Source organism: Drosophila montana, unplaced genomic scaffold (assembly GCF_035044405.1).
Source record: "Drosophila montana isolate Dmon_TW-CO22-7 unplaced genomic scaffold, ASM3504440v1 contig_855_1, whole genome shotgun sequence".
Lineage (NCBI taxonomy): Eukaryota > Metazoa > Arthropoda > Insecta > Diptera > Drosophilidae > Drosophila > Drosophila montana.
The window spans coordinates 215,336-226,940 of NW_026999144.1; the positions used below are offsets into that span (position 1 = coordinate 215,336).

The 11,605-nt window shown below is 40.6% G+C and overlaps 2 protein-coding genes across 2 annotated transcripts; one reads left to right on the forward strand and one right to left on the reverse strand.

Moving 5' to 3' along the window:
• Positions 1 to 3,654: 3,654 nt before the first annotated feature.
• On the reverse strand, positions 3,655 to 11,370 carry nod (no distributive disjunction). Its single transcript, XM_064699151.1, has 7 exons — positions 11,161 to 11,370; positions 10,891 to 11,079; positions 10,278 to 10,827; positions 6,468 to 6,631; positions 4,820 to 5,028; positions 3,941 to 4,765; positions 3,655 to 3,875 (listed from the first exon to the last, which is right to left on the reverse strand). The coding sequence occupies exons 1-7, from the start codon at positions 11,284 to 11,286 to the stop codon at positions 3,770 to 3,772; spliced, it is 2,169 nt and encodes a 722-aa protein (XP_064555221.1). The 5' UTR covers positions 11,287 to 11,370; the 3' UTR covers positions 3,655 to 3,769.
• pkm (Pinkman) lies at positions 5,128 to 6,738 on the forward strand. Its single transcript, XM_064699152.1, has 2 exons — positions 5,128 to 6,106; positions 6,171 to 6,738. The coding sequence occupies exons 1-2, from the start codon at positions 5,154 to 5,156 to the stop codon at positions 6,448 to 6,450; spliced, it is 1,233 nt and encodes a 410-aa protein (XP_064555222.1). The 5' UTR covers positions 5,128 to 5,153; the 3' UTR covers positions 6,451 to 6,738.
• Positions 11,371 to 11,605: the final 235 nt, after the last annotated feature.

Genomic DNA, 11,605 nt, shown 5'->3' on the forward strand with positions numbered 1-11,605 from the left:
CATTTGGGTCTGGCGATAAGTCTAGCCATGCGCCTTTAATGCGCAACCAGGCGGGCGCTGTACCGGTCCAAGGTGCGATACGCGCTGGTATTCCGCTTCCAATGCCGACAAATGCCACGATTGCGCTACATCCCAGTCGCTGTTCCAATTACAAAATAATTTTAAGCGTCAATTAGTGCCTTGGCATTTTCACTTCCACCTTGGTTAGGCGTGGGGCCCACCCAAAATCTCTTTTGATCTATAGATCACGGCACCCGGTTGTATAGCGCTGGAAAATGCAGCTCCAGCTCATCTTCTAACTATCAGTTGTGGAGAGTAATTGACTAACGTACCTCTCGTACATCATGGCGACGACGTTGGCCCTCGAGTACATGATTGCCCCTACACTACACATGATTGCACAAGAATTCTGAAAATGTAAATAAAGAAATTGTCTAATAACATGAATAATCGATTCTTATTCACACTATTTTGTGTTATGTTGTTATGTTCTTCCGCATAGTAACTGATGGGGTGCGAGTGATCGCAGCACGATCCCATAAAGGTTTCATCTCTTGCACCTACAACGCTACTTCCTTCACAACCTGTTCGACTAGGACAAGGGACACAGCCTCGACTGACCGAGGAAACTCTACTCGCGACGGGTGACTGCGGAACACGCGCTTGGGCAGCGCATGCATCGCAAGCGCCCATACAACTGCTCGATCTCTGCAATCGGCGAGAATATGAGCTCGCTCTATAAACACGTTATTAAGAACATCTAATGCAATTTCACGCGCCCCCTTGGTCAACTTATCAATTAGCATGTGGCGATCTGGCATCACAGAAATTGATACATTCACTAACCAAATAACATATAGACTGGTCAAACCGTACATTTGGTGGTGACAAGCGTTTTTTTTGCGGCTGGTCCAAAGTCGCCTTCGTTTTTGTTCGGGTTCGAGACATGCCCGCATGCTCTCACAGCAAGAGAGTAAGAATACATATGACCTGTGTCGTGGAACGGCATCGCTGTTTTTTATCTCGCTCACTCTACAGGAAACTGCTTTGGCTTACTCTTAGTGCTCTTTCAATTTGTCTATGTACCGTTTAAATGTTTGTGTGTGTATGTGTCCGCACAAGCAAAAATGCCCACAAATTCAATTTTTCTCAAAAGTCGGTGGCATTTCTTCCCTTTTGAGGGGACGAGTAATATGAAATAATGAAAGGGTTTGCCAAGTCGATGCAAAATTCTTTCATTTTAGCTCGTTCTTGTTCGAAAGGGTACCTAAGCGTTGGCATGTGTGCATTTAAAAGTTTTTGGACCTGCTATTCACGCATACTTGCGTATTTTGTGTATGATAGAAGCATTTATGCGCATGTGTGCCTGTTGGTCCCTGCCTGCCTGTCCGATGCAAATTTGACAATATTTATGGATTTCTGAATTTCGAGCTCTACACATACACACAGTGACACAAATGTGTGTGAATGGGCTGCTCATGGGCGCGAAATTTCGAAATATAATTATTGGCACGCGTCTGACGCGCGCCCTTCTTTTTATGATATTGGGTTTTAATTGAATAGCTTGAATATAATAAGTCAATAAAATCATTAATACTATAAATATATAATTGAAGATTTTAATTTTTGCACAAATATCAAACAAAACATACTGCTTCAACAATCCACAAGTCCGCACAATTAGACTCTCCATTCGTTTCACAACTTTAAGTCTAGGAGGGGGAACTGTGGCGATCTGGCATCACAGAAATTGATACACTTTAAGTTTTTTGTCTTTGATAAGTTTGCTTGACCTAATTTTGAATTTCACAATATTACGAAAAGTATGTATAACTAATTCTAGCTCGAGCTCTCTAACCTTCTAATTATTCATATTTTTTTGGTGTATAATAAATAAAGCAACTATTGCAAAAAGCGAAATATTTTACTTGTGTTAATGGATGCAGACTATCCATATAACCACCCAACGGGCTGCTGCAGGTAATGAGGGGTCAACATTCATTCATTGAATAGCAAGTCCAAAAACTTTTAAATGCACACATGCCAACGCTTAGGTACCCTTTCCAACAATAACGAGCTAAAATGAAAGAATTTCGCATCGACTTGGCAAACCCTTTCATTATTTCATATTACTCGTCCCCTCAAAAGGGAAGAAATGCCACCGACTTTTGAATTTGTGGGCATTTTTGCTTGTGCGGCCACATGCACACACAAACATTTAAACGGTACCTAGACATAAAGAGAGCATTGAGAGCACTGAGAGTAAGTGCGAGCGAGATAAAAATAAACAGCGATGCCGTTCTATCGCACAAATCATATGGAAGAGAGTAACCCAAAGCAGTTTCTATCGCACAAATCATATGGAAGAGAGTAAGCCAAAGGAGTTTCCTGTAGTGTGAGCGATCAAAAGATGTCATATGTATATCTTACTCGCTCGTTGGACCAGATGCAAACTCATTTTTGGTGACCAACATGTTTTCACTGGTTGTCCTATCTATATGTTTTTTGGTTAGTGATATAACCAAAAGCATCTAAAATTAGGTTCTTACACAACTCTGATAAGCTAACGCTAAAAATTCGGCTGTTTCCGGCTAGTGACCTCTGAAAATATCTTAATTTAGCTGGAAAATAGTTGAATTGGCAACACTGCTGTCCGTCACCGACTCTGAGAGCAAATGGAGTGAAACAGGTTTAGTCGTTCAGTCTCCTAATCCATAAAAAATATATATTCTTGATGAACATTTCATAAAGCCGCAAACGGCGTGCGTGCTTTAGTATGTTTGGAAGGAAACTAGAATATTTGTAACGGCAAATTGGCGTTGGGTTCAGATTCTGATTGTCGGATATTTGAGCTAGATACACACAATTTTGATTTGTGGTCTACCGAATAGAATACTCGGATTAGGAAAATTCCTGCTTTTACGGATCATATACACCACAGATATTAAGGAATGCATATCCCACAGTGAGTGCTTATTTGTGCCTACGTATGGATTAAGGAAATTCCGAATGGTTGTAACGGCGGCGCAGGGTATATTTATTAATGACTTGAGGGAATTTCCCGTATTACATTGACAACTATTTCCAACAAGGAGTGGATTATCCGAAAACTGCGAAATACCCCTCAAATTGACCAATCAAATTTTAAGGAATTTCCGTATTCAGAAAATTTCTATATATACATATAACTTTGAAAACGAATTTGAAGCCGATCTTACCCATGAAGGGTAAATGGAATATTTAAAAACCCTGCCATAGCATCACATAACCCAACTACGCTAAAAATTTCTTCTTCCCACCTTTTACGAACTGGAAGCATTTCCTATTCCTTGAAGTTTGCACTATATTCTTTTAACCTTACATTTTTTAACGAAACTTTCCCTTTTATTAGGAATATCTCGTGATTATATAAGCTAGAAACACATTTTGTAAGTTATCGTATCGAATACAAATTTTTTTTTGTAGAAAAAAATAAATAAATATTTTAGGGATAGTGACTCAAAATCTGTGCCTGTACGAAATATGCTATGCTGCCATTTAATGGGAAGCAAACTAGGGCGTAGTCTTTAAAAGATAAAAGATAAAGGGAATCAGCAAGCATCCAGACAAATCGTCTTTAAATCCTAAAACTCAGACAAAACAAACATTTTACGATCACATTTGTATAGAATGGATTATAATTAGTATTATTGCGTTAAGAATAAACTCAAAATAAACTCAGAACACACTCTTAGTATCTAAACAGAAATTAAAATAAGTTTGGTGATTTTCAAATCTCAATGCAATTTGCCTTTGCAAACCGAGACCAACTACTGCCTTGCCAAATGGGCAGTTTCTGCACTTGCAGCCAGTTTCTAAAGTTACCCAATAGCGAGCTGCAAGAAATATAATAACTGTAATTAGATTGTGAATGACGGACGGATGACTTTGAACTATTTACCGTTGCATGATCAACGTAAAAGCTGTCTTGGGCCCAATGCAAGGCAATGCCTGCAGATCCTTAATGCTGCCATTGTTCACCAGCTCTAATAGCTTGGCGCGATGCTTGCGCAGGCGTGTATTCTGGGAGCCATGGCTGACCTGCCCTGAAATAATCTCGTTTAGTCCACCTAGTTTGTTGGCAGTGTTACTTCTATTATGCGATTTAACGAGCGTTTTAGATGGCTGTTCAGTAGCCGGATATGGTTTCAATTCCGTTTGTAAGGCAATTCGTATACTGCGACGTCGCTGCGGTTGCTCCTGACAGTTTTTGATTATTTCTATGTTCATTTGTCGGCTCATTAAACGTGTTGAGCGACGTCTAACAGCTGTTGGTTCCATATTGCTTTTGCTTATAAAAGAGGGTGAAGATGACAGTGGAGAAATGCCGCTGACATTTACTGGACTAGGGTCTCGGGGATTGGAACTGGCAGGACTACTGCTAAAGAATTGACAGCGCGGAACAGTGATTTCATCGATTTCTTCAGCTATGGAGCACAGCTCTGAGTTAAATTCGCAGTAACTAAGCAGAGACAATGACGAAGGCCGCTCAGCGGATATAACAGGGTCATTCAGATGAAGTTTCTCCTGTTGCTCGTTTAGGTAAAGTTGCTGCTGCTGCTGCAGCGCATCGTACTTCATTTTAAGCTTTATATAGTCCCTTATAGTTGGAAACGCCGTAGGTTTCTTCACCCCTTCCGGACTGCTGTTACTCTGTTCTACCAAAGGTAATAATTCCATTGGGCCTGGATTCAAATCAACTGGGAGCTCCAGCAAGGCACGTGCACTGTAAAAATAGAGTTTTTAACCAATTTGTACAACAAATGTCAACATTATTTACCTCTCCTTGGCCTTAGGTGTCAAGCCCATGTCAGAGTGATGGCGCTGTAAATTTTCCTTTGCCTCTGTATTTTTGACTGGCGTACAGAAGCTATTTCTTGTGGCTGCATGGGAGGGCAAAGTCAAAGGCCGCTTGATGACTTTTGAGCTTGGCAGTACACGCCGTAAGCTCTGTCTCGTAGCATTGATGGACTTCTTTTTGGCTGAACGCTGTAAACAATAAAAGTGACATTTGATATAAAAATCAGCTTCAGATCGAATTTGCGGTTGCGGTTAGTACTTATATATGCCTATAAAAGCAATCGCCGGTTAAGGTCTGCTCACAGTACACAATCATGGAGCAACAGGAGGATCTACCCAATGCCAGCGTTCGTAAGACGCTGGAAGAGTTACTTGGCCGCAGCGACTATACACTGGAGTTGGCGTGTGCCAAGGGCAATAACTACTTGGGCATAGTGTGGCGAATACAAGTGGCAAAAGAGCAAAGCCTAGTCTTGAAGCTTCCACCCCAGAACTTATTAAGACGCAAGCAGTTTTTTGCTCGGCCATGCTTTGAGCGCGAAGCTATGGCCTACGAAAAGTTCTTGCCGCTGGCCCGCAGTTTTCAGGCAGAGCGACAGGTACCGGAGCTAAAGCGCTTTTGCCACTTTGCACGATGTTTCGCCAGTCGCCAGGATGAGCCCAACGAGTGTATTGTGCTGGAGGACTTGTGCCGTAATGGCTACCAGATGCACGATCGCTTCGCGGACCTTACACCAGCTCACGTATCGCTGGTCATGTGCGCGTATGCAAAGCTGCACGCAGTCACATTGGCTGTTAAACACCAACAGCCTCAGAAGCTATTGCCATTTCAGAAACTGGTAGATATTTTTGAGGAGCGACGCACAGATCACGTCCTAGGTGTCTATTTTGAGCAGCTGAAGCAAAGCGCACTGAGCACACTATGCCCGCAAAAAGATGCTATTTATATTAAGCGCCTACAGACTTTTTTTGGTCGGGGTAGTTATTTCGAAATGTTATTGGAATTACTTAATGGTTCCAACTGTGAACCATTTGCAGTGGTTTGCCACGGCGACAGTTGGAACAACAATTTTCTCTACAGCTGCCAAGCGTGCACGAAACAGCCTTTAGAGGTCTGTCTTATTGACTGGCAGCTAATGCGATATGCCTCCCCGATAACTGATTTGGTCTACTTCTTATTCAGCTGTACCACGCGAAAGTTTCGCAGGCAGCATTACCAGCCAATGATTCAGTTATACTATGAGGAGTTGCGACAACAACTAACTAGGTGAGCTACCCTTTATTTCGATTGAACTTTACTTAAACTCAAATTTTTTACTTTGGTTTGGAAGACTGGGAGAAGTGGCAGAAGCTTTATTTCCACTGACTGCTTTTAAGCAACAACTAAAGGAAAAGGGCGCTGTGGGATTGCTGCTAGCCATGATGGTGCTACCAATAGTGACCATGCGTGGCGAGGATGCGCCGGATCTTCAAGTTATTAGCGAGATGGCAGAAGGCGGTGCCACCACCAGTTTGCACAGAGTTGGATTTTTAGGAATTGGCAATGAGATGTTGTACAAGCAACGAATGCGTGAAGTCATATTGGATTGTGCAGATTATAACTATATTTAGATGTTTCAGTTGCTTACCAATTGCTCCTGCAGCTGCTGCAACCGATGACTCAGTTGCGGGGACAGCTTCACTTGTTTGGCACTCTTAGCAAAGCGCAGCGTGGAGATAGTTTCAGACAGATCAGAAGCATGTGGACTTACGCAAGTCAGCAAAGTTAAATAAGCACCTGCACTGAGAGAGTCTGCAAATAAAAATATGATTCGCGCGCCTTAATTTAAAAAAATACTAAATACCAATGTTGTCGATAAATTTGCATTTCTATTAAAGCCCTTTTTATTTTTAAGGCTATCCAGATTAGACTTGAATTAGAATTAAAATAAATCAAACAACCTATTCAACCAAGAAAAATTATTTAATTTATATATCGTTGTGCAAATGTATGTATATTATTTATATACATTTCTGCCTCTCATACCTAGCAGATTACATAAAATAGTAAGGCTAATTTGATACTTAGGTTATTTTAATTAATACGCAGAAGAAGCTCACTTCACACTAGACCCCGAATTTATGAAAATTAAGTAAAAACAAAAGTGTACCGTGTATAACATTGTTATTGATGTAAAGATCTATATTGTTTTCTGTGTTTTCAATATCTTACCTTGCCCTTTTTATACCCTCGTAGAGGGTAATAATACTTTCGGAGTTTGTATTTCTATAAGTATGTATTTTCTTGAACAGCATCAACAGAAGCTTGGATTTGTTTCTATTAAAACTACGCAATATCAAGTTTTTTTTTTACAATTAAAATGCTTTTAATAAAGTTAATTTCGACCGATCTAAAGCGGGAAGTAGCTATAAATGCTCGGCTTCTTACCCTGACCAAGTATATGCTTTATGACGTCGGAGATGTCTGCTTCTATGCGCTACACATATCATGGCCAAATTATAATACCCCCTATAAGGTTTTTAGAACGGGCACTCCCCAGGGAGTTTGAAGAGCATTCTTAGTTGTTGAGGTTAGATATGCCCCTTTCTGCATTTCCAAAAGTGCGGTACACACTTTATTGGTCATAAACTATATTCATAATTTAATAATATTCTACCAGCCGTGTATATATATACGCAAAAACACATAAAATGGCACTTCTCTTAGACTCAAAATATGGGAAATGCCTTTGTAATTAGCTGCGGTTGTTATTGACCGATTTAGATGAAAGAACTAAAAGCAGATCACTCAACAAACATGCAAGTTACTCAACATTCAATTTTCACAGGCGGAAAAAGTAGCTCTGCCGCTTTAAAACAATGTCAATCGCAGTTACTTGAAGCGTACATTGAAAAGGTCATGGATATACAAGGTGATATTGCAATCTTAAATGTAGATCAGCTAACGAAATCGATTTGAAGAACAGATTGATTATGATAGTTTGCCAGCTTGGTCAGAGCTGCCGAAGAACAAACTAGGAGCTATATGAAAATATGAACCCAATAAAGAATATCAGGTCAACAGGTGCTCTAAGTATGATCAGAAGGCAGTTTCCAAGTGCAGTTGTTGTTCAGTCACTAATCAGTCTCTCAAATCCTCTTTGAAGAATAAAACTGTACAGATTTAGGATTTCCGATTGTCTCTAGCCATGCCCATCGCTCTTGTATTTATTCACAGCCAAGTCTCGTGTGCCAATCTTTCAAAGGCAATCGATGTGAAGATCATGATGACTTTCAAGTAATCATTTATTGGCTTAAAAGAGACCGATGTCGTAGCCAACAGAATAGTAGAAATATAAGAACTTTCTGCTTAGGTTCATTGGCATCATGAGCCATCAGAAGCGAATCCGGATGATCTGCCATACCCGCTTTTGGTTTATGGTCCTGAATCTTACTAGCCTCAAGTGAATGGCCACGACTTAATCACTTTGAAATATCGCTGGAAATACATTTGTCCGAAAACACAGTGGCGAAAAAAACAGTGGCAGTCATTCAGTCGATATGGGGAAATCCTGTGAAATCTTAGCGTATTATAGTATACATCAACCATTTTCTTCAAGCGAAAAGACGTAGTCTCAACAAAGGTGCTGCAACTCGCGTTTTTAAAATTGGAGTTTTTAAATTAAGCTTGGACTCGAAATGGTCTAATTAGCACCTAATCTTCAAAGATGCAACCATTCGTAAAAATTATAAATCTTTTATACAAGGTCATTCTGAAGCCAATCTGGACATTCAGATGTGGGGCACGGCCTGAAATTCCAACATTGAAATCCTGCAAAGATTTTAAAATAAAACTACGCAGGATGGTTAAGGCCCCCTATTACGTCAAAAACAGTGTAATACACAATGACCTCAAAATCCCATCCGTCACCGAAGAAGTGAAACGAATAAACCTGAAGCACGCAGACCGACTGGACAACCACTGCAACCACCTTGCAAAAAACCTTCTCGATAACAACCTACACCCCCGACGCCTTAAAAGACACCACCCACTCGACCTGCCTTTTAGGCCACCTAAAGAGTGGTGAGACCGTCTAAAATACCAGTGCCAATACACACAAAAACCACATGCAAATATCTACACCACATAATTTACTTATTATCGAAGAGATAGATCGTAAATAAAAATAGAAAAGAAAAAAAAAATTAGTTAAACATTTTTTGTGGTGATGAAAGATGTGTTTACAGCTGATTCACTGCGTGAAGCTCGTCCCTTCTTAGTTTGTGGCTGCCTGGATATGAACATTAAGAATAGAGGGACAACTCCTTTCAAAACATTAGTCACCATCTATGTCTGTTTTTCAATAGATGGTTGTTTATTTGTGTGACGGTCTGAAACATCATCAATTTCGTAGAAGCGGTGAACGACCTGAAGGATCTTCATTTGGTGTACGTCGAGAAGCATCCGGTCCAGGCATACGCAGCGGAGCGAGGTGTCGACTGGATATTCACCCCACCGACGTTGGCTCATTTCGAAGGGCTGTCGGATTCAGCCGTACAAGCCAGAAAGTATCGTCTGGTACGAATTAAGTACGCACCAGGTGCAAGTCGAAGCTCCACTCAACTCTCAACGCCAAGCCACCTAAATGAAGCCAACAGCAACCTGGGCGTACTTGAAGCAGTTTTGGCTGTTCCTTTCCAGGGATTATCTGGTCACTCTGCAGCAGAGCAACACTGTAAGAGTTGATGTTTAATATGCTGCGTCCGTATATATGATATCAGCTCATAAATTAGCTTAGAATGGTCTTATAATTTTGCTTTTGGTTCGCTCAGATTTCAGCGATAAAAGCATTGGTCAACCTCTCCGGTGTTTAATTTTATTAAGTGTAAAGTTAGTTGGAATACAGCTCTGGTAGTGGCCAAATGCAAATAATTTGTATAAAATTCGAATTTTTCGCTTTCCAATTAGGAAGGAGACAGTGCGGATCACTAAGCTGCGTCCAAAATTTATACAAATACAGAAAAAACCTACCTACCTACTTGCCAAATGTATTATATTTAAATTATCGTGTTTAAACCACCCAACACACAACAAGTAAGGGTGCTCTACTTGGGGCTGCCCGACTAGGAGATACCCTGAACCCCGCTGAGTTAGTTTTACAAACAATCTAGCTTTCGTTTTTACATACACTCACGTGTTAATTTTTCCCTTAGCATCACTATGTGGAAAGGCGTTCGCAATGAAATTCGATGTGTATATTTCAATCCTTATGAAGTTTTCAGGGCATAAATATCGCAATTCGCAAGTTTCTATCTAATAATTTATTTATTATTTTTTGGGGGAGGTTATGCAAAAAGTAAATTATTTGTAAATTTCCACTTTTTCCCGTTTTCAAAGAATTCAGGGCGTAAAAAAGAGTTAGTCGGAAACCAGAAGTCAAAAAGACACATGTACATACCTTGTAACACAGTTGTTAGGATAGAGTCTCGATAGGGTATCAATGTGTGCCCAGCAGACATGGAGAGCAGCACTTTATTTATACCCAAGAGTCCCATATTTATATAGACTCCCTCAGCACGTGCCATGCCCTCGTTACCAGTGCGACGCACACCCTCGGAACCAGCTAAATCGACGATGTTCAGGCGCGCATGGCTTTGGCCTTGTCGAATATGGATGGTGACAATGGCATGGGAGCGAGAACTATTTTTGTTCATGTTGGTGGGACGCACATGCCGATTCTTAGTACCCAACATCAGTATATGTAGCAGGTCCTGTTGGTTTCTCAATGGCTTACATGTGCCACCCGTGAACCGCTGACCACGCGATGCCAAAGGCTTTTCCGTGTCGAGCGCAAGAAGATCGTATGCTCTTTCATTATATACTTCTATGTAGGAAGCGTAAACAAGCTTCGGCAAAGGATTTTTCTCTTTTTGATCTACAAGGAATGTATGGTCCAGTATGTCTTGCAAGCACCGTGGTACTACACCCATATGTTCCTCTGTCAGTTTCTGCATTCAAAAAGAGCTCTTCAACGCTTAATGTCAAAGTTTACGCCGCTAATTCAAACTCACCTCTGCGCTCATCCCCATAGAATAGCTTTTCCCAGTGCCGGTCTGACCATAGGCCAATGCTGTGCAATCATAACCAGATAATACCTTTAGGACCAGCGGATGAATAAGCGTATCATATAGCTCAGACTGTGTCACAGTGGAGTCGAATACATAATCAAAGCTAAAAACATTACCATCGACAGAAAGGGCCTGTAAACAGAAGCATGTTCGCCATCACAGGATTAAATTTAATATGTTTGTGGTGTACAGTTACATTGTGATCGTATTTACTTTTGGACAATTCTCCGGATACTGGATTATACTTTTTTCATTGGGGCTTTTGTTGCTAATCAGTGTGGTCCGAAACGGCGCTTCACGCACCGCTATAAGCACAGAATGTATTTTCTGTGAATCCATCAATTAAATCAAATACAAATATTGCTTGGATTTTAGCGTCGCTTTTAAAATTTAAATAGTCTCATTAGGTAGATTCTTATCGATATATAAATTTGTAAACAATAGGCTATCGAATTGAATAGGCTTTTCGATAGTATCGTGTATATTTATTTAACTATCGGCCTAATTCGTTTATTGTTTTATTACAATGCAAAGCATCATCGATATTTGCTTGCCAGCCGGCATACAAAAAAATTTACTTTCTGTGACATAGTGCAGTGGTGGTGTTCCTGAAACCAATTATGGTTTCGGCGATAAGTTGTTCACAGCTGCTCCATAC